Genomic DNA, 24,233 nt, shown 5'->3' with positions numbered 1-24,233 from the left:
TTCAATACACCGTCTATTTGCGATGGTTTAATTTAAAGTCAAAATAAAACTCCACATGTACTAGACGAGTAAAGATCCTCTCCATTTATAACTTTTTTCATTTGTTGCAATTTGGAGAGAGATAGACAAAAAAAAAATTGTGGATCCCACCATCATTATTTTTTTTTTTGTTTATCTCTCTCCAAATTACAACAAATGTAAAAAAATTATAAATAAAGAGGATCGTACTAGACTATCAAAATTGACACTCAAGATCATACGATAACGTCATTGTGACAACCTAGGTGGGTTAGGTTATATACTAATTAAACACATTTTTTTAAACCTAAACTCTATCATTCATCAATTCAAAAGAATGGGGCGTTTTAGGACATGCATTCCATGTTTATGTTTAGGAAAATAAATTGGACTCAACAAATAAAATTGAAAAATATCCTAGTTGTCAAAAATATGTTGTACGTAATCATAAAAATATTGGGTGAGCCATTGAAAACTCTAGACACAGTCCCACCCAATCCGCAAACTAATCGTGTTTCCCATCGGCATTGATAATTGTTATCCACTCATTTAGCAGAAACAAGCAAATAGAATCAAACCAAAAATGGAGACAACACTTTCCCTTTCTTCTTCTTCTTCGATTCTCCCTAGGACTAGGCTTCCAATCTCTTCATCCTATTCCAACTTATCCTTCTCAGCTTCCAATTCTAACACTACATCACTTCTCTTGAAGAAAGCCAGAACCAGAACCAGAAGCACAAAGCGTTTTACTTGCAACGCCTTCTTTGGATTAGGCGTGCCCGAGCTTGTTGTTATTGCCGGAGTTGCTGCTCTTGTTTTCGGTCCCAAGAAATTGCCTGAAGTTGGTCGCAGCATCGGCAAAACCGTCAAAAGCTTCCAACAGGTTCCATTTTCTCATTCTTAGGATAAGTTACATTTACAATTTCTTATCTATTTAGCTGATCATATTTTTTAAAATAATCGCATTAAATTTTGTAACTTGTATATCTATCTGCAACCTAGTTACACACCTTGTGCTTGAATATGCCTATTTGAATGAGTTTTTAATAATTCAGTTGAAGCAAATCTTTATTGTTTGTTTTGAAACCTTTGTAGGCAGCAAAGGAGTTTGAGACCGAGTTAAAAAAGGAGCCTAATTCTACTGAAGAAATTTCTGTTACGAATGACCAAGAGGATCAAGATAACAAGGTTTCTAGTACAAAGGATAGTGTATGAGATTAAATTCTAAGTAGATATATTCTTAATAAAATTGTACCATGGTGTTATGCATTTAAAACAAGAGCTATTCTATATATTAAGATATAGAAAGTCTTTTATTTTTCTTCTTTGTGGTAGTTTAGGTACCTTTTTTTGTTACAAGGAACATGGGTAGTTAAAGAATAATTGAGGAAGTTTACCTAAAGCAATTCGAAGCTTTTTTCTTTGAAGCAAGTTGTTGATTTTTTCCTCTAAAAGAATAGTAGTTGATTATTTTGAGTTTTAATTTAACGACCTTAGTTATCTTCATCACTTAAAATAGTGGAAGATGATTTAGTGGATTAGACCAACGGTAATGATTAAAAATTAAGATTGTAATTTGCATCCTTTTAAACTGGTCAACGTAATCATACAACATAAGAAAATGTTTCAAAATAAGACTTTTTTTTTCTTGATAATGTTTTTTATTAGCAAAATAAAAAGGTGACAACTAGGGTACCTATGAAAGAAGAATGGTGGGTAATTTATCCGAACCAATACACATTAGCCACATAAGCACATTTTTAAGTGGTATCCATGAACTATCTTGACCCCACCAGTAAATTGCTCATTTTCATTGATTGGTGGGTAAATTACTCACCATTCTTCAAAGGTAATTTAGAAAAAAACTTGGTAATTTAGAAAAAAAAACCAAATAAAAAAGCACGCCCAGTGGGACTCGAACCCACAATCGCTTGATTAGAAGTCAAGCGCCTTATCCATTAGGCCATGGGCGCTTTATTGTTAAGCATTTTGTTAAAACATTATATAGTTAGATAATGCATAAGGCGTACTACACCATTTCCCAAAAGAGTGTGTGCCTCGTTTAAATTAGTCATTTCCATTGCTGAAAATACAACTGATTTAAGTGATTTAAAATTGATATAACTTTTTTTTTTTTTTTTAAGGAACAATAACAAAGTTATATCATTTCATTCATCAAAATGTGAAAAATACAATATAAAATGCAATCAAATACACAACAATTAGCATAAAATTATGTCATCCTTGTTAGTGATGATGAGCAACAAAATTAGCTTATCTTTTTAGATTGGTAATTCTCCACTTACATAGTATTCTCCCTATTATCACTACTTTTGTCAAATATTAATGAGGAGTTAATAATTGGGATAAAAATATATTTGAATTTATTTATTAATCAAACTACTTTGATTTTCTTTTTCTCCTAGTTACGCCCCGTGAATTTTTAGTTACATCTTTTGGGATGCAACTAGAAAAAATCAACTACTTTAGTTTATGGGAAACAATATAGAAAAAAATGTATAGTACATAAGAACAGTACAAACTTATTGTGTTATGATAGGGAACCCAATCACCTAAGGTAAGTGTTACATGATTTAACCCTAACTCTTATATATAAAGTAAAGAAAATTTGTTTGTAAGGACATAATTTATCTTGTTTATAGAATAAATTTTTCGACAAAGAATAGTCACTAATAAACAACAGAAAATATTTCATTAGAATATATTTATAAAATAATATTTTAATTTACCAAAAAAATAATATATTATCCTCACTAATTTTTTCAGGAAGTATATATATGATTTCTAGACCACGTCTCTTAGGAAATATCAAAAGAAAAGAACAAACAATACATATGCTGGCACGACAAACTATAATATTAAAGCATGTAGAAAGCAATTACCTACAACTTAATGATTCATCATTGACTTATGTATGAATGGTTTATTAATATGTTTTAACAATGATACACTGGACCTAGTTTCTTATAAAGTATGATGTGCTGTATACCACTTTCATTTCATAAATAATTTTTATATAGTATATTTTTGAATCGATTAAAGATTACTAACCATATAAGATCTAAGTACTTAACTTTTATCTCAAAATAAAAAAGTAAATAAAGTTATACTTAAACTTTTGTCCCATCTTTGGTAAAAAGGAAAACTTTGTGACATAGAAAAGCTAGCTTTGTTTAAAAAATAATCTAAATACTTATAAATCATTGATACGTGTCATTGATAACTAGAGAAAATAAAAAAATAAAAAACTAGAGAAAATAACCATATAGTCATCCTATAAACATATATTGAAATAAGTGACTTGTACATACAAGATTCATTTAAATGACATCCACTTTGAATATTTAATGGGTCTATTTGTATAAATCACTCATTTATAATTTTCAATAATAACACTTAATCGTACCAACCAAGCACGTCTTAAATTTTTTTTAAATGAGTCTTATTAGTAACTTTATCAATTATCACTAACTCTATATCATATTGTCAGTAAAAGAAAATTTTATATCATTGCATTTTGATATTTTAACATTAACAAATTGTAGGTTCCTAGAAGAGAGATTACTTTAGTTGAGCTCTCTTGCTCTGTAAACACCATTTATATTTTCTCCCTAGTGGGAGTACCTATTGGATACTAAGGCTTAATGAGCTAAGCCTCTTCTATTGGAGATGGTCTAAATAACATTATTGTGGATGCTTTTAAGTGGTCAATGTTAAATATGAAGTGAGTCTAACATAACTTTACAAAATAAAGTGTCGATAAAAGATCCATTTAATCACCATCTAAGATGGAGAACTTTATTCCCTAAAACAAGATGGAGATCTTTATTATAGATGCTCTTATGTGATCAATGATAGATATTTAAATTTGGATTGATCTTAATTCAATCTTATAAAATGACATGTAAGGTGACATTTATCTCCTCTTATATACGCACATATTCAAATTTTATCTTATCAAATTTGAAACTTTTAACACATTATGTCATGCTCATGATTGATCATAATATGGAGTATGATCAAATAAATGTGGATCGTGTCATGATCGATCATCTGGAGTATGCCCATGTTAATAATAGGCGTCCTGATGATCTTAGATAAACTTTGACATTAGATAGTAGAATTTGAATTATATATGTCAAACTCAAACCAACAAAACCAACTTATAAAATGAGAAATAACACAATTTCTAAATGTATATCTAATTCTTAATTCCTTCATCACCTAACTCTCAACAATAGATTTCAAATTAGAGTGTTGTGGATAGACAAAAATCACAAAATAGATAGTCAGTTACACCTCAATAGTACAAATGTGTCGGTAAAAGAAAAGATTACTGTGAGACTTTTTTTTGACAAAAATTATCGTGAGACTTTATAACATAACAATAGTAAAAAGAAACGGAAGTGCATTCCTATTTTTATTGTTGATGGTCGGAAGTTAAACCCTAAATTTACGAATTGAACTAAATTCACGAGTACGAAGGGCACTCTAATTACAACAACAATGATAATATCTTAATTTGCAATAATGCTAAATTTTGTAATTATCATTACAATATTTCTTTACTACTAGTACTCATTTAAGAAAAGAAATTAAAGAGAGCGTGTTCGTGCACGTATCAAAAACCGAAACGTTTTCTCAACCCAAAATAGTTTTGCCGTTTTGTTCTTCTCTATAATATCTTGCTTTATAGTACTTGTATTTCTTTAGTTTTGCGGGTCTTCTCATCTTTCTCTCACGTCGTTTTTAGTCTTTTTAAAACCATAGCGCACTCACCATTTTCTCAGAACTCCATAAGAACAAAAAGCTGAAAAAGCTTACACCACCACTCTCTTCTCTTTCTCTTCTCTCCTTCTTCTTTCTCACTCACTTGTTTTAGTTTATTGATTTCTTCCATAATCAATCTTCTAATTAAGCTACAAAACAAAACAAGACATTCTTGGGAAGCATACCCTTAAATTCTATTCCATTTTCAGGTCCTAGGGTTTCACACACACCACGTAAGGAAAACATCTCTCCTTGTTTCCTGCTTTTTGTGTTTTCCATTTTCACACTTGACAATAGAACAAATGCTGCAGTATTGAAAAAGGTTACACTACCACTACACAAAACTAATAACCTAGCTGAAAAAAGAAAAGAATCTTAGACATGGCTGGTAATTGTTCAGAAGGATTAGGTGATGATTTCTTTGAGCAGATCTTAGCAGTGCCTGAGAACGGAGTTGGATATGGAGGAGTGTTGCAATTAGGGTCCACACCTCATGGTGGTTCTTTGAGAGGAGGAGGAGGAGGAATAATGCCATTAGGGTTGAATTTGGAGCAAAATCATCATGGGTTTCTCAGGCAGCATCAAGATGGAACACGGTTTGTTGATAACGTTGTTGATGTTGAAGGAAATATTACCAATAACAACAACAACAACCATCATCATCTTCGTCTACATGATATCAATAATCATAACAACAACAACAATATCACTTCTTCTTCACCTTCTTCTACCCCGGGAATCACTGTATGTTTTCATTCTCTTTTATTATTTAATTAATCATATTATTCTCTATGAAACACAGATATAAACACGGGCATACCGATACAACTAATAATTTAAGAAAATCATATAATTTAGTATAATTATATGTGTTGATGTCGGATCCAAAAAGTGTCTCTGCTTCGTAGATTATTCTTCTTAAATAAAAATAAAAATTAATCATATTATTAATGTCACATAGTATATCTTAGCTATTGTATATTTATTAAAAAAAGTTACTTTTTTTTTTTTTACAAATAAATATAATTAATCTTGAATCATATCTTGGGGGTTAAGTGATTAGTTAATAGTGCTGGGTGGGATGTCAGAGTATATGCATGCAGTTTATGTAAGACAAGAAGTTATGCCAAAACATTTGGTTTTGGTTATTGTTATTAGGTGTTCATGTCTCTCCACTTTTCTATTACATTTTATTGTATAATGCTTGTTTAAATATAATTTGTTTGATCTCATTTTTTTAATATGTATATTGTATCAACTTATCTAAGTGTCATTTAATAATTTTTTTCATTTTCAATTTAGAAAAAAAAACTATATATATCAAGAGTTACTTTATATAAAATAGATATTATTAAGTATTGAGTTTTTTACAAACTTTTTAATAAGCAAAGTCTAGCACAAATTATTGAATGGTGTACAATGTGTGTGAGTGTTTAAACTATATCGAGTTTAAGCAAAAAGAAAATTATATCTCTCAATGTGAATAGAAAAGAGAGTATTGTTATTTATGGATTTATGTAATTTGAAGTTATATGGTTTGTCTCTTGCAGGATAGGGATTCGATGCAGATGAGGGGTTTGTTTTCAACGTTTGGACAATTGCATACTCCTACTCATGCTCAACCTGTACGCCCCATGCTCCAATCTCCACCTCCTCAACCCCAACTCCACCTTCACCATCAACACCAACAGGTATTATTAATATTTATTCTTTTTTTTTTTGTGACAAATATTAATATTTTATTCTTATAAATCATATAAGCGTGTGTTTGATTTCGGATAGCACCTGTGTACCATTATGTTATATAACATTAGCCAATTAAGATGTGCCATGTGGCACACACTTTAAAAAACATATATAAAATAAAACACTTATAAAATAACATTGATATGTGGCACACTCTTATTAATCAATGTTATATAACATTGGTACCTTAATGGTATACAAGTGGTGTTTGTTTGATTTCCCGTTTGCAATACACAAAAGCACGTTTGCATGCTTCCTGATGCGTTTTTGTCGTGATTTTTAGAAGCTCCAAATACTAACTTCTTCGCTAACGTAATTTTTTGTCGTGATTTCCATCAAACACCGTACCAAACAGACGCTAAATCTTCATCTTTGAATGACCATATTGTCCCTCATTTTTCAATCATCTATCTATTATACTTTCTTTTATAAAGATGATAAAGATAATGTCAAAAGGGAAGGGAGTGCCAAAAAAGGGAAGGGAGTGCCAAAGAAGAGTATTAGTAGCTTACCTTCTCATCTTAATAATAATATATATCTTGATATAATAATTAAACCATACGCCAATGAGTCACTTCCGTCCGTAACCCACTCAAACCTAAACCTACATAAAGACAAAAATATTATGATATATTTACCTTAAAGTTTAGCTCCTTTACAAAGCATAAAGAGAAGATGCCTCTTGATGATTAATATTTAAGTGCTTCATCCATGGCCGTTCATTCATTCATTTTATAAATAAAAATATACATAAGCTAGGGATCCTAATATTTAATAATAAAAGGATGTTTATATAATACAATGCTTTTCCTTCCTTTTTCTTTTTCCTCGAGGTGAAATATCAGTATTAGGCTCCTTTAGCCTTTCTACTTGTGGATGCCCATTGTATTAATTTCAATTCTTCAAGGGCAGTATTTGCATTTGCAGAATCACTGGCTTTTTCTCCTCTTTCCTCGATTCATGTTTAAAAAATTACTAGATTTTGTTTTATATTTAGTTCTTTATGTTGTTTATATTTTCAATAGAAGATTGTTCAATATGTTTTAGACTTTTAGCAGCATAGCGTGGTACATTGTTACTCCCCCAATTCCTTTTGAAGTGTTAGTTAAAAAAATCGTACAATTTATGTCATTTTCAAAAATCTAAGTTACATTAATTATTCTTTTACTAATAATATTCTTAGTTCTACCATCCTTCAAACAAAAAAAAAAAATCTTAAACTTATAATATTCTTAGTTATTTATTGTAAAATGAAATTGGTGTTCTAAAATAATAGACAATTAAGGGTATCACTTACAAAATACAAGTAATTTAATCAAAAAATAAATATTTAAGAAAAAACAAACATTTTTTTTTGGTCAAGTAGACTTAGTGGCTAGAGTCACACACATTATGTGTGAAGAAGTGGAGAATTCGGAATTTGAACCCCAACCACTGCACAAATTATCTCTGATAGCTACCAACTGAGCTACACTTATGGGACAAAACAAACTTTATTTATCAGTTGTACTATATATTTGAACATCAATTTTACATACACAACTTATGTATATTTAAAAAGAGGCAGGATCCGTTGACACCAGGTGTAAGTCGAAACTCAACCATTAGATCTAATTAATCTAATGGTTCAAATTATAGATGCTACAATTACTGTGAGATGCTTTTCAATGTTTCCTCTTTCTTGAGCAATCCTTTCGGCCCTCCAAACTCCAAGTGCCAAAAACAAACGTATAACTTCTGATCCAAAACATTGAAATCCTATCAAATTAATTATGGTTTTTTTATGCATCGTTTGTTGTTTTTCTTTTTTGTTGTTGTTTATTGTATGAATTAATATTTCTAGGAAGATTAGCCCTAAATTTACTTAAAGCGCTGGTGGCAAACAATCTCAATTTTGAAATAGACCAAGAAAGAGATTGGATCAGAGGAAGTGATATTTACAGCTTGATTGTCTTATTCCATCTCATTCATTAACGGGTAAATAAACCACAAATTGACATGAATTTAGTCTAAATATATGCATCAAAATCTCTAGCCGATTTGTTTGTGTCTAATGGAAGATCTAAAACGAGCACTTTGGAAAGAATGATTTCAACCCAAAAAAAATAAAATTACGGTTAGAGGAGAAGAAGGAATGGATCAAAATTTCTGCTGCAAATTTGGGAAACTATGAAAGAAGAAGGAGGAGAGGGAATTGCATGTGTCTCACTTTTGATTCCTTTTAATTTGTCAAATATAAGTCGTTGGATTAGTTTAATTTAATGGCTAAGATTTGGTGTAGGTTGTTAGACTTACACATGGTATCAACGGATCCTCACTCATTTAAAAAATATAACAAAATATAAACGACATCAAATGTGAGATCAAATTTATAATGTTAATGAGTCCTATAATTTTTAAATTTTTTTTGTTTGTTTTGAAGTTTTGCAATGAGTGATTAATGAGTACTACCTCATGACTGGTACCACCTACCACTTTAGTGTGTGATATTAATAAATGATATAGCGAATTTTCCTTTACGCCAACGCGTTTTCTTTTGTTTTATTTGCACATTTTAATTCATAAAGTATGCCTAGAATTATAGGCATTGGCCAAAAGGTAACTCATTTCTAATAGCCTCGTACCGAATGGGACCATCCTTTATTTGTTAGGGCTTGACATTTTGCAAGCGTGCAACATTTTATATCTTTTTATTTTGACGCTTAATCATAATAATTGTCGGTGATGATTCCTCCATCTTTTAAGTTTTTTTTTTTTTTTTTTTTTGAGGGGACCTCCATCTTAAGCTCTTGTCAAGGATTTCAACAAAAATATAATCTTGTCAAAGAAAAACAAATGCTGAAGTTTTCTTTTTTCTTTTTCCGGGGTTTTACCAAATTCAATACTCTAATTGTAGGATAGTGATTAAGAAATATAAATTACTTGTAAAAAAAAAACTCATTAAGTCAATTTTTTATTTAAATAGTATAGTTTAAAAGTACACATTTCTGTCAAAAAGGATGAGTATAGAAGACCACAAGTTCCATACAAGTATTTGGCACCATATTATAATATAAATCATTGAAATAACTTAATGCTGCAAGGTACAAATTGCACATTGCCTAATATTTTTCAAAGAAAAAAATACTCCTTTTTAGAAAATCGTTCCCGATAGCTTTGTTTTGATGGATTTGGTTTATGCCCTCACCTTTGTTTTCTTTTTTCTTATTGAATAATAATACTTTTGAAGATGCTGTAAATGATTAATGTTTTTTTGGGATGCCAACATAGTTGGAATGTCACCGAATCAGAATGATACAATACCACTTTTAATCTTGCTTAAAACAAAAATATTTCTAAAGGTTACATGTATGAATGGGATTTATCAAGATTCGTTTATTTTCAAAACTACTTTTTATTTGTCCTAGTCATATAATGTGTTTCATTCTTTCTTTTAGTACCCAATTTCATAATAGTTTTTTGTAGTAAATAAAATAAGATTGTAGTTTTTCACGATGATAATAATTTTGATTAGCTATGAATTTGTGAAGCCACTTCTTACTTAGTAATCCCATTGCATTAATATTGCAGCACTTTCAGAGCCAGCAACCAAATCCAGCGTCAGTTACTGCCATGCCACAACCACCTGGCATCCGTCCTCGAGTGCGAGCAAGAAGAGGCCAAGCCACAGACCCCCACAGCATTGCTGAGCGGGTAAGCTACACTTTTATGTTAACAATTATAAAGTCTATTAAATGCAATGCTTAGCTTGCATATTTCTCATTAATTTGCACGTGATGTAGCTGCGTCGTGAAAGAATCGCTGAAAGAATGAAGGCATTACAGGAATTAGTTCCCAGCATCAACAAGGTTGGTGGTTTTCCAATGTTGTTATAGTATGATCAATTTTCTCTTGATTCATTTGCCTATATATAATTTGCATTTGTGTTAAATATTATAAAACTGTGGTTGTAGACTGACAAAGCGGCGATGCTTGATGAAATTGTTGATTATGTGAAGTTCCTTAGGCTCCAAGTTAAGGTATGATGTATACATTTAGCCCCCAATTTTATTTTTTTTAACCTGCTTAATTCTTTGTAGCTACTATCTGAAGTAAGTAAAAAAAATTACCTATCTTCTTTTACATGCCATTTAGTTTGACTCATATGTTGAAACAGGTCTTGAGCATGAGTAGACTTGGTGGAGCTGGTGCAGTTGCTCAGCTTGTAGCTGATGTTCCCGTTTCTGCAGTGGAGGTGATAATTCAAACAAATACCTGAACCATTTAATTTGAAAATGTCACTTCCATTTTTACTTCATATTCTTTTAATCATATTGTAGGCGTATTCGTTGTCCAACACGTTTGGTGTCGGATACGGACACAATACCAACACATTGTTATATTCAAACACTTATTTTCTTAAATTATTATCGGTGTTTATGTGTCAGTATAGTGGGCAAAATGTTTAATAGGTTCTGACACAACTCTATATGATCTGCATGCAGGGGGAGGACATAGAAGGTGGAACCAACCAGCAAGCCTGGGCGAAGTGGTCGAACGATGGAACAGAACAACAAGTTGCCAAACTTATGGAAGAAGATGTTGGTGCAGCTATGCAACTTCTTCAATCCAAGGCACTTTGCATAATGCCTATATCTCTAGCATCAGCAATTTTTCGTATGCCTCAATCAGACTCATCAACAATCATCAAGCCTGAATCAAACAACCACACATAGAATGTTACTCCTAGTAGCTAACAAAAAAAAATGTCTCACCACAAACTTGACATAAATTTGCTCCAATATTTCTCCCTACTTTTTCATAAGGTTAATTATTTTACTTATATTTTAATAGTAGTATATGTTGGTATCACGGTGGTTATGTGAGAAATACGGTGATCCACCGTGATTTTGCAAATTTGTATAACTTTTAAAAAATCACGGTGAGTCTCCGTGATTCTGTCATATCCGCCGTGATACCAAACATATATTTATTTTTTCAAGTTTTGTCAAACTAGGAGTAGTTGTCATTGCTAATAATAAGTGAAATTAGAGGAGCCCAGTATGTCATTGTCATGGTGAAAAATCAAATATTTTCAATGACCCTATTGAATTTTTTTCCTCCAAATATCTATGGTGGGGTTGGTGGTGTATTACCAAAATATTTTATCGTTAGTGGAAGCGCTCTTTTTCTAAGCTTTTTGTTTTTTGAGTCAGTGGAAAGTGGGGACATTTAAAAGGAAAGGATATAAGCTTGTAATGTATCATGTATTTGGAGAAATTTTAATGCAAGTTGACTTAAAATATCGTTGTTTACATTGAAAAGCTGTTTGGAAGCATCTGATAATTGGAAAAGCTAGTGTGTTTTTAAATAACCCTAAACTTGTAGAGTTTTGTTTGCTTCTAAAGCAAAGTGAATTCCACCACGAAATTAGGTGAGAGATAACTGAACCAGTGTCTAGTTGAGAAAGTTGAAAATGACACTTTGTTAATTTACTAACAAAAATTAAAGTAGTACTTATCTTCTTACCAACACTATTTATATAAAGTTTATGCTTGATGACAGAATAGAAACCCCTCTTTTCATGTCTAAAATTTGTCTGATATCCATAACATCAGATAGTAGTGATATTGTGGAATGTGGAAACGGTTGAATTGGTTAATAAGCATCAAAATTGGGATTAGAGTCATGAATAATTCAAGCTCATTTTTGTGCTTGGTAAAAATAAAAAGAAAAAATGTTCAAAATAGTATTTCAAAAAAGAAAAACAATTGGAGGCTAAATGTCATCCGAACCGCAAGGTAAAAAAGCATGCGGTTTGGTTGACTTTTAAAATAAAATCCAATCCAAACCAAACCAAACTAATGCGGTTTGGTTTGGATCGGTTGGTGCGGTTTTTTTCGAGACAATACAATTTTTTGCTTCCAACATTAAAATCAAGTTAAAAAGGTAAAACAAGACATATTTTCAACAATGTTTTCGACAATGTTTTTAATTCATTCCACATTACAATTTCATTTCCACCAAACAACATAAACCAAATTAAAAACGTGGACAAAACGTAATTCTATTATGTAAGAAATGTAAAAGACTAAGATTTTATTATTCTCTAAAAGTTCAAGTAGCACATAAATACCATTTTGAAATAAAAAGTAAAGAAGAAACTTAACAAGAGAAAAAATATGTCATTTATAAAAGTTTCCATTAAGTTTCTTTGAGTATTTGTCTAGGTGACATAGATTTAATTAGTGTTCTTCTTATGTTGCAGTTTGGTTTGGTTTGGTTTGGTTGGTAAAAAGAAAACTGCAAACCAAACCAAACCATGCGATTGAGGAAAAAAGTGATCCGAACACATCCAAATGAAATGCAGTTTTTTATGGTTTCGATTTGGATTGGTTCAGTTTGCAGTTTTTATATTGAATTGGTTTGGTTTTGAACAACTCTAATTCTATCTATAAACCCTTTCAGAGTCTGAGTAGTGAGTCATATGGCACTTCATACTTTTGAAATACAACACAAACCACAAAAGATTCACTCTTTCAAGTTTTTATTTTCTTGATCTACTATTTTTAATAAAGAGATGTAATGTATAGCACGACACGAAAGCACACTAGATAGTAATATCGGAAATCATGAGAATACAAAACAAAACATGAGAGAGAGAAATTTAATTTGTTAAAGGAAATAGAAGCATCAATTTTGTTAAGGTTTTTTTAAATTACCTTTGAAGAATTGTGGGTAATTTATCCACCAACAATTGAAAATGAGCAATTTATTTGTGGGGTCAAGATAGTTCATGAATATATGCTTATGTGGCTAATATGTATTGGTTGGGGTAAATTAGCTATCATTCTTTCATGGATAGCATCAATTGGCGTTGAATGATTCGTGCATTGCCATGCATGTAAAATTGTCGTGCCAAGAAGCATTCAACGCCGATTGATGCTTCTATTTTCTTTAACAAATTAAATTTCTCTCTCCCATGTTGTTTTGTATTCACATGATTTCCGCTATTACTATGTCGTGCTATATAGCACATCTCAAAAGTAAAAATTCCATCTTTAAATATATATATATATATCAAGAATTAATTACATATGAATAGAAAATAAGCGGACAATAAAATAAAACTGCATCGCTAGGCCTTTTCAATCCATTAGGACTTACGGGTCTGTGTGGTTGGAGGGGAATAAGGGAAGGATTAAAATCACTCAAGAGTCAAGTTTAGGTCACCTCCAAAAGTGATGACATTTGGTACGAATAAACTTTAAACTTAATATCATCTCATAAAATGTGACCATACAAAGATGAAAAATATAGTTTTACACTTTTTCTCTATTAAAATAGCTTTCATCTTTGTTCCACAAGTATATAAGAGATGATCGGTTGTAGAAACATTTGATATATTGAGACACGAACTTGCAATCCTTCATTTCCCATCGCTTTATACGTGTGAATTTTACCATTGGACTATTTAGAAATGGAAACAAATTCTCACCTCCTCTTCTATATTTAGAACCAAATAGAGCTGAAATGCTGGCTGGGCCTGAGGGATGACTCATTGAGATATTTCTCAGGTGATTGGTCTTGACTAAAAGTGACTCTAATCAGGTAAAGGTGTGTGAAACAAAGGAGTAGAGTGTTGTTGGATTGTAAGGGAAACTTGATTATTGCTCTAAGAGTTCTCTAATGTTTGATGAACGAGGATTAAATGGTTTATTGAGCAAGTGTTTGTGGGGATTTTTGTAGCGTCAAAACAACATTCACAAATTACTTTGAAGAATTATGAATACCTTTGTTTCTTTGGGGCAAAGAACTACAAATACTTTTTTTCCCTACTTGTAAATTTGCTAGAGGTTCACTTTCATTGATTGTTGGATGAATTAACTACAATTCTTCAATTCTGACTAAAATGAATTAAGACATAATCAAGTAAACTGACAAAAATTATTTGTCAAAAAATAGATAAAGACATGATAGCAGATTCATAAACTAGAAATGTAAAGAAGGTTGAAATTTGGTCAACAGCAATTCAGCCAAGTCTATGTCCCAGCCCAAGTCCGCAAAGAAGGCTATAGGGCCAGCTACTAAAGACCTATTAATATAAGAAAAAAGACGGATTTACTTTTCCCACCTTATGTTCTTCTCGCGCGCCCTATAAACTTTCCGAAAATACCCTATATTTGGATTCTAAAATTCGAACCAGATTGTTTGGTATTTTTGGATTTTGGAATCCGAAATTAAACGAACTACATTTTTTCTGTTGTATTTGATGTCAAAGGTATGTGTTGATCGTTGTAGAATCCTCGCATAAACTGCAAAAACAATTGCAAAGATTCTATGAACGGTCAACAGTGACCATGACATCATAAAGACTCCTAGACCATAACTATTGTCAAAGAAAACGTTTTCCATGGTCCAACCGACCAAAAATGCATTAAACACACCACAAACCGTCCAAACATTGGGTGAAACGCCACAATCCACCTAGTCTGGGATGTTTCGGATTTTACAATCCGAAACTCTATAAAAAAAATTTAGATTTTACAATCCGAATAGCACCAGATTGTGTTTAAGTTTGATTTTTGGTAGGTTTTAATGGCGAATGACATAGGATTTTTTTAAAAAAAGGTACAAAATAATTAAACAACTTAAAACAACATAATAACAGAAGTGATGAATCTTCTGGGAAGGTGTTCGAAGATGTAATTTTGTACTTGATCCAGTTGGTCTGCCAACTAACATATTTAGTTCGAAAGGTCAACTAGATCAAGTTCATAAGAGCCACTTCGGAATCAGATCTGCAACACAATGATGAAAGAAAAGGTGTTTCAAGAGGATTGTTTTGAGTTAGATCATGATGCCTTGCCAACTGACATATTTATATTGCCAAGACAGTAAGATCTAACTTAAAGCAACCTCTTGATGTTCATATCATTCAGAAGGTTTTTTCAGAGTTTTTTTTTTTGTTGTGTTTTACAGCAAATGAACCAAGCACACTTATTTTGTGCGTTGTGGACCACATAAACTGTCGGTGCAATATGGACCACACAAAAACCTATGATGAACTAGTTCATATTATATAGTCTGAGCCTGACGTGCACCCTGTATATCTTGGTATATTTGACAGTATGATGAAGATCTATATTTTCTATCTATCTTTTTTTTTTTTTAAAAAAAAAATGAACATTTTTAGCGTAAAGTTCAACGGAGAGATATTTGACAACATGATAAAAATCTATATTTTCTACCTATCTATCTATCTGTTTTTTTAAATGAACATCTTTAGTGTAAAGTTCAACGGAGAGGTTTTTGAAAGCATGATGAAGATCTTCAGAAAACTTCTCTCTTCGTATTTCTTCATGTGTTCCTTCGGTGTGAACAAAAATAAATTTGTGCAACGAAGAGAAAAAAAAAAAAGATATATTCTTGTAGAAGTCAGGTTCATAAACTGACCATATAGATATTGATTTTAACAACATAATTCAACAACATAAACCACATAATAAAATAAAACATAATAGATCATGGATCAACTAAACTAATGTCTTTGTCTGGTCCTTCTAGCAGAGCTATGATCTCTTTGTAATTACTGAGCCAGATCAAACTTTTCTGAATTTCTTCAACATATCTAACCAACAAAACATCCAACTTGATCGATCCTTTAATACTGTACTGACAGAATAAAATCAGTTGAAAAGAAATCAGTTGGGAGGGGAGAACACACATTATGTGTCTCAGAGGTCTCCTCATGGAGATTAGTCACTATTATGCAGTGATCGAAAGCTGGTACCAATATCTTGGAAACAAACAAAAAACAACTAATTAAAAATTTTAGTCAATTTTTTTTAAGCAAATTATTTTTATAATCTTTTATAAATTTGAATTTAAAAATTAAAATATGAATATCCATATCAAAATATATAAATGTTTGGATAATATAGTTAATATAAATGGGAAATAAAAAATTAAATTAAATCAATATAATACAAATAAAAAATGATAGCCTTTTCACACTAGCATACATGATGGTGAGAACGAGAAAGAGACACCAAAGAGCATCCACAATTGAAAAATATATTTTTGGATACTTAAATAGATTTTTTTTGTATACAAATCAATTATTTATAATTTTTTAATAATATTACCTAATTAACACTCAATCCCTCCAACCCAACATTTCATACTAATTTCTTAAACGAGTCTCACTTATTATTTATTAATAACTTTATATTACATTTTAATTTTTTAATATTTAAAAAGTGTGGATCCCGTAAACAAGGAAAGTGCTTATTCGAGACTCTCATCTGATTAAGTACCCAAAATCTGTGATGGTATCTAATAGATACCAATGCTTTTAGTGATAAGTACTACCATTCGAGATGGTCTAACTAAAAGTAAAAGTACTATGAAAGGTGACTTATCACTACCCAAATTCATAGTATTTTTACTTTAACATAGTCAATTTTATTTTAGTCAATATCTAAAATTTGTAAGTTTGATTTTTCCTTTCATTAGATGCCGCAATTTGTAGGTGCGATGTCTATATAAAAGTTATATTTAAAGTCTTCATAACGTGCTCCAATCACTATCGAAAAAGATTTAAAGGTCTTTAGTGTCGACCAGTAACCCTACACTATATTTAGCAAAAACTAAATTAGCGTTTATATTTTTTGGACTTTAACATTAGCGTAACAAATTTTGACGCTACACACCAATATAAATATTAATATGGCGTACTAAAGTTTGCGTCAACAGTAGTAGACGCTTGTTAGCGTCGGCGTCTTGGAACATGACGTAGCTTCTATTTTAGCGTCAATGATAGCTAACGCCAAGTTGCGTGATAGTGATGCTATTGCTTACCTTCAAGGCTTTTAGCTTCAATTGACACTAAGATGACACTAGAGGAGTTTTTAGTGTCCAGAGACAGCTCTAAAGTGGCTGCAGCCCCTCCCTCCTTTCATGTAATGATGTAATTACATTTTTTTGAAGGAATGTAATGATGTAATTACATGTAATATTCACTTAATACTTTATGTGAGGTTATGCTTAATGACTAATAATTTGATATATGTAAAATAATACTATATTATATAACTATTTTATTTTCTTCAAAAATAATTATTGTAATTTATTTTTATGTAAAATTTATTGTTGTATTTGACAATATCACACAAATTAAAAAAGCAAACAAAATTTGTACAAAAACAAAGCGATAAAGAAATAAAAGAATGAACATGATAATTTTATTAATTTATCCTTATTAAATATTGGTATGTTTTCATTGTCATATATGCAAAGAAAATAATAATAACTTAAGAGTGGTGTACATAATATTAATTAGTTCCTTTAAAAAAAATTAATTAGTTGATACAATTGGAAAATCACAAATAAAATTACATTATTGAAACAATTATTTTGAGATAATTTTTTGTACAAATGTGACCGCTATTGTGGAGCAAAAGAACTATTTTTTTTTGCTAATCACAGCCCTCTGTTTGTTATACCCTTTGGATACATGTTACCGTCCAATTTTTACTTTGTAGAAAACACTTGTTTTGGTATGCCTAAATTTTCCTAAAAAAAGGTAAAGGCCCGAATTTGGCATCACCTACACACTGGCATTGTTCCAAATGTCTTGTCTTGAATTAGGCAGAATATTAGAAAAAATTCTCATATTCACATATCACCGTTTTTTTTTTTTTTTTTTAAATAATATTCACATATCACCGTTAAGAACATCAAATTTAATTTCTCTAAATAATGATTATGTAGAAGTGTAGAGATAAAGGAGAAAGATAAAAGACAAACTAATAGAATACTTGTATGTTGCTCTTGAAGGTGTACTATTTTGATGTTGCATGAGCCATGCCACAAATGTGTGTGAGAATAGCAGACAACATTTGTAATAGGTAGGTCTATTTTAGACAACGCCCTAATTGATTTTGATATCATTCATTACCAGAAAATTAAGACGAAAGGTAATAAAGCACATGAAATTGACTTACCATTTTCTTTTGGAATTTTTTTAGCATTCTTGCGGTTGAAGGTTGATAGAAATGATATGAAGATGAAAAAGAGGAGAAGAAGATGAAGAAAACCTAACGTTTTTGAATTAAAACTAACATAAATGACCAAAATGTGTATCGGCGAGAAGTTAAGAGACCAAAATAAATCGAATTTTAATTAAGGGACCAAAGCGATACTACCTAAATAGTTAAGGGAACAAAAATGCAATTTAGGCTTTCTTTTTTAAATCTCCTTCCACTCATAAACATAATTCATAATCACAATAAACACTTTCATCATTATGTTCTGTGTTCGAATCTCGATCCCTACATATAGTAAAAAAATATCAAAATATATTATGTGAATAGTAAACATGGTGAAACAATGTCAATTATTTTAGAACGGATGAAGTAATATATATATATATATATATATATATATTGAATAAGAGGATAAAAATAGAAATATTATACTAAAAATGATGAATTCAAATTTTTAAAAATTTAAATATTATTGAGTACGATACACATCTACTACTTTTAATTTTCTTAACATCTAATAATGCAAACTCTTTTATTATGGAAATATTTTGGATACTCTAATAATGCAGAATTCTTGTGGAGACATACATAGGGCCACTTTTCCCTTATAAAAAAATAAGGGAAATGTTAACCGGTGCCCCGGATCACTGTTTAAGGATATAAAAAAGGAAATTATATAGTAGTTAATGCATTGAAATTGTGTAATTAATTTATAATAAAGTGAAAAACAGTTTCCTTTTATGGTAATAATTCCCATTTATAGTATACTTAACCAGTGCCCCAGGTAGAGCTGTCAAAACGGGTCGGGCCGGCCCGTTTAGCCCGATTAATTATAGGGCTTGGGCCTTAAATATTGAGTCCGAATTTTAATAGGGCTTTTTAGCCCGGCCCTAAAAAGCCCGGTACCCATTAGGGCTAACCCGAACGGGCCGCGGGTAGCCCGTTAGCCCGCATAACAAAAAAATCCTATAAATTATATATATTTTTCAAATAATTCTTTACTTTGTTGATTATCAAAGTAAAAAATAAAAGTGAAAATTCAATGAATTAACACATATGAATGTAATATAAAATTATATTTACTCGTTTCGTTATTTATAATTTTAAAGATCAAATATATAAATATCTATAACATTTGTTTAGGGAAGTAAATATCTATAACCATAACGTATCTAATTTATTTAAAATTGTTTTCCTCGCCGTTTTAGTTTACGACTGGTGTACGAAAATGTTTACAATTTTTTTTTGTGCTAGACATTATTTAAACATATTAAAAAATTATTTATAAAAAAAACTATAGGAGTATTTTATAGTACTTTTTTATATTAAAAAAAAAATAATTTTTAATACGGACCGGCCGGTTAGCCCGCGGCCCGTGTAGGGCCGGGCTCAGGTAGTATATTTCAAGCCCGTTTTTTCAACCGAGCTTTTTGACCCGGCCTAATAAAGCCCAAAGCCTGTTAGGGCCGGACCGCCCGTTTTGACAGCTCTAGTCCCAGAGACATCGGTTAGCAGGACCCAAAAAATAAATAGATGGGGACACTTTCAATGACCACCACAGAAGGTTGACAAAGTGTGTAATTAAAATAATTTGATATCGGACCATAATAATAGTAGTATAAACCTTATCTCTCTTTTATGCACATGATCATTAAAATGCAATTTTATCCTAAAAAAAAAAAATCCTCTTTGACATAAGTTGGTACTTATTACACATTAATTATTTCCAATTATAAGTCCCTAATTATAAGATCCTTTTGAGAATTTTTTTTGTCCCTTTTTATAAAATCCCTTTGTTATTTTTAACTACATTAATTATTTCTTTACATACATGCCCCTATTTATTATACATCTTTTTCTTCAATCAACAATAAGTAGCATATGGAAAACATAAACTAACTCTCTCTCTTAAGGATAAAATTGTAAAAACAATAGTGATTACAAACAACTTTAATACAAATATATGCTTTTTTAATTCCCGTGATTTAAGCAAAAGGGTCTTATAATTAGGGACGGAAGGAGTATTTGTTTCGGGACAAAGGGAAACAACCAGACAAACTCAAAAGGGAGTAAAAAGAAAAGGAAAAGATTCCCTCATTGACCTGGTGCACTAAGAATTAATTTTGACTTACTCCCTCAGCTAAATTTTATTAATTATTTTTTAAAATTTTAAATACAGTAATTACAAAATTCAAATATTATTATAAATTTTATACTCCCTCACCAGTTTTTTTGTCATATTTTTTTTTATCCGGGGTTCGAACCACAAACTTTGCACATATTATGTCTCGTACTTACTAACTGAGTTAAGCTCACGAAGACAATAAAAATTTAGAGTAAAAGGATGATGCTCTAGTCTAAAACATGGAAGACATTCAGACTCAAATAACGCTTACAAAAATATTTATACTTACTTCCCTTCAAAGGCATTATAGCGCGACTTGAACTCAAATTTTTTTAGATCAAGGCTTGTTATTTCACCATTAGATCAAATCAAACCCTTAGAGTTACAATGAAACAAAAGTTCAACAAAAAAGAAAATGAAACAAAAGTATTGACTAAAACGATAAACAAATGAGAAGGAGTGGGAGAACAGTTACAATTTTATAGTTACATGGATTTGTAGTCTCTACTGTAGCTACAAATGTTGTTTTAAAATTATAATTTAAAGTTATGATAGTGATGATCTATCAACTTATATTTGAACTTGAAGGTGTTTCTATAATGGATTTCATTGGAGAAAATGGCATCTTTGATGGAGCATACAAGAGCAAACTACAAAGAGAATAATAAAACACAAAGATTTACATGATTCGTCACTTATACCTACATAATCGAGAACACCTTAATGTAATTTATTCATCACTTCAAATAAGATTACGGCAATGTGACTCAACCCAATATGAGTGTCAACCCTATACAATATCATGCTCAAGAGTTATAAAGAATGATAACACTTACATCTCACGTATTAAATGATGATCACTCACACCTTTTCTCTACTAGACTTGGTTGAAGGTGTCTCAAATCGATCACCTAAAAATGGGGTCTTTACCTTAGGATAAATTCAGAAATCAATCGAATTGAGGTTGGAAAAAATATTCATATATTTTAAATAAAATTAAATTACAATATTTATTGTTTTTCAAGAAAATAAGATAATGTAGTTATATAGTTAACTAAATTGCATTTTTTATCCCTTTATTTTATCGTGTTCATGAAAATAGTCTCCCCTTTTTAAAATCAAATTTGTTGCTTGTAACACCCCGTTTTCCCAACTTAAAAATTTCAAACATATTATCAGAGTAATCAGCATATAAACGGAATGCTACACTTCTAAAAATCATAAATGAGATAATTAACTAATTATCCTTCAACATAATTCAATTCCAAACATTGCAGCAGATTTAATTCAACATCATAAATAAGTCTTGGCACGCAGGCCTCATCAAATATCTCATAATTATTCAGTTAAACAACTTAATCATGAAATCATAATCAAATACGTAAATGAATAGAAAATAGCGACAAAAGATCTTATCCCGTTACGTATCAGAGCACCTAAACGACTCAGTGAGGGATAGCCACTCACGACAGCAAAACACAACAACCTAAAATCGATCACCTGCAAGTTACTCATACGAAGAACAACATTTCCAAGCAGAAGGGGTGAGATTTCACAAAACAATAATATCAAGCATATAATTCATTAATTATATTTAACAACATAAATAACTTCATCTATTAGTAATAATAATTCTTCATGTAATAATTCTTAATGACTCAACCAACTTCTAATCATCATTAACTTCATATTCATCACATTATAAACATTATCATATAGCACATAACAACCAAATCATAACCAACATAGATCACCACATCATAAATATCATCTTTAACACACAGCATAATCATCATCTCATTAAACACAATATAATCATCACCTCATAATAACATAGACAACATAATCATCACTTCATAATCATATAGACAACAACATAATCATCATCTCATAACCATATAAACAACAACATATTCATCATCTTATAATAATATAACAACAACATATTCATCATCTTATAATAATATAACAACAACATAATCATCACATCATAAACATCATAATAATAATACTTCATAAAGTACTTTATTAACAACTCATTGAAAATGTCAACTTAAAGACAACGACAATGCAACTTCAACGACTTCAACTTGACTATGCAACTTCAACTTCTTAATCATGCATGTGGTACCAACCAGGGCATCAAGCCCCCAACATATTGAGCGTAAATAGGCTCACAGAGCATCAAGCCCTCTCCCTTCACATATTATGTATAAATAAACATTACAGAGCATCAAGCCCTCACCCAACGTAAATGAGTATGCAATGGACTCAACATCTTAACAACTTAGGCATCTCTTATGACTCCAATAATTTGGATCAACATCTTACAATTTAAACAACTTAGACCAACATTAGATCTTCATGATATTAATACGTCACAACCGCAAGGCAACACCATTAAATAATATGCAACAAGTCAACATCAACAATAATCGTCAAATACAACCATTACGACTTCATATAAGCATCTTTCACAATTATATAAATATTCATCAAAGTCAATCATATTCATCACGACAGCAAGACAACATCATTTAAACATATACAACAAGTAACCATCATTAGTAATCTTCATGTGCAACAATTTCAACTTCATATCAACAACATCTCAAATATCAACATAATTCATATAATGTATATGCAATTATATAACATTATCATCAACATTAGAATATACAATCCAGGCTTACTGGAATGACAACATCAAGATAAATAACTTAGTTTCTAACCTCCAAGATCAACTCACATCAATTCGTGCGACAAAGATCGCTTTTAACCTAAACAAGGCATTCTGTAACTAGTTAGCTCGCGAGGCGAGAGCCTCTACTCACCATGGCGAGTTCAGGTGCAACTCACATAAATTCGTTCTTAAACTATCCCAGGTTCAATCTCAATCTACAATCTTTCCTAATCATCATCATACAAGTTCAGGCACTCAAAAACATCAAGGTTCGACTTAAAGGTCAAAACTACAAAATCATGTTGACATTCTGGTCACACTCGCTAGGCGAGTTAATCTGCTCGCTATGGCGAGCTGCAAGGTATGGCTCGCGAGGCGAGAAGAAGCTGCTCGCGAGGCGAGCGATGAAGTTGCTCACTCGCTATGGCGAGGATCATAGCTCGGGAGGCGAGCGATGAATGTTGGCTCGGGCAGAATCACAATTTTCACGAAAATTCATCTAATCACTTGGTTTAAACCTTTAAACTAATTCCTGTAATCACCCTATGGATTATCTAAGGTCTGTAAACAGTTTCTACATCAATCTAACCATTCTACATCAATTAATGCTCAATTTTCCTCATTAACCATAGTTTTCCAACTCCTCTAATTCAATCCTACACTTGTTAAATTTAACCATCAGAATCATACCGATTAATATAATTGATTGCTAGTCTCACCCTTACCTTAGAATCAGAAATCGCAGCACTCCAGATCACTTTCTCTTCTCTTGACTTTTTCTCCTTTTTCTCCAAAAATTGATCGTACGTACTGTTTTTTCTAAACTAGGTCTCTCCTATTT

General features: G+C 31.1%; 2 protein-coding genes and 1 non-coding gene across 3 annotated transcripts; 2 read left to right on the top strand and 1 right to left on the bottom strand.

Annotated features, from left to right (window-relative positions):
* The first annotated feature begins 473 nt into the window (after positions 1–473).
* On the top strand, positions 474–1,445 carry LOC25484642 (sec-independent protein translocase protein TATA, chloroplastic). Its single transcript, XM_013613529.3, has 2 exons — positions 474–901; positions 1,114–1,445. Exons 1-2 carry the CDS (start codon positions 602–604, stop codon positions 1,231–1,233), a joined length of 420 nt encoding a protein of 139 aa, XP_013468983.1. The 5' UTR covers positions 474–601; the 3' UTR covers positions 1,234–1,445.
* Positions 1,446–1,918: 473 nt separating this feature from the next.
* Positions 1,919–1,991, bottom strand: TRNAR-UCU (transfer RNA arginine (anticodon UCU)). The gene has a single exon. It is a non-coding gene; the product is annotated as a tRNA-Arg (tRNA).
* A 2,731-nt stretch (positions 1,992–4,722) lies between these two features.
* On the top strand, positions 4,723–11,837 carry LOC25484640 (transcription factor UNE12). Its single transcript, XM_013613527.3, has 7 exons — positions 4,723–5,553; positions 6,360–6,500; positions 10,126–10,248; positions 10,338–10,403; positions 10,509–10,574; positions 10,712–10,789; positions 11,040–11,837. The coding sequence occupies exons 1-7, from the start codon at positions 5,191–5,193 to the stop codon at positions 11,268–11,270; spliced, it is 1,068 nt and encodes a 355-aa protein (XP_013468981.1). The 5' UTR covers positions 4,723–5,190; the 3' UTR covers positions 11,271–11,837.
* The last annotated feature ends 12,396 nt before the right edge of the window (positions 11,838–24,233 follow it).

Source organism: Medicago truncatula, chromosome 1 (genome assembly GCF_003473485.1).
Source record: "Medicago truncatula cultivar Jemalong A17 chromosome 1, MtrunA17r5.0-ANR, whole genome shotgun sequence".
NCBI lineage: Eukaryota > Viridiplantae > Streptophyta > Magnoliopsida > Fabales > Fabaceae > Medicago > Medicago truncatula.
This window is presented reverse-complemented; position numbering and strand designations above follow the sequence as displayed.

What these genes read in the sequence shown, in the direction of transcription:
- LOC25484642 (XM_013613529.3), top strand. Translation starts at nt 602, where the DNA reads ATGGAGACAACACTTTCCCTTTCTTCTTCTTCTTCGATTCTCCCTAGG. An exon ending in CCGTCAAAAGCTTCCAACAG is followed by an intron (nt 902 to 1,113) that starts GTTCCATTTTCT and finishes AAACCTTTGTAG; the next exon opens with GCAGCAAAGGAGTTTGAGAC.
- LOC25484640 (XM_013613527.3), top strand. Translation starts at nt 5,191, where the DNA reads ATGGCTGGTAATTGTTCAGAAGGATTAGGTGATGATTTCTTTGAGCAG. An exon ending in TCCTTAGGCTCCAAGTTAAG is followed by an intron (nt 10,575 to 10,711) that starts GTATGATGTATA and finishes ATGTTGAAACAG; the next exon opens with GTCTTGAGCATGAGTAGACT. An exon ending in TTCCCGTTTCTGCAGTGGAG is followed by an intron (nt 10,790 to 11,039) that starts GTGATAATTCAA and finishes ATCTGCATGCAG; the next exon opens with GGGGAGGACATAGAAGGTGG.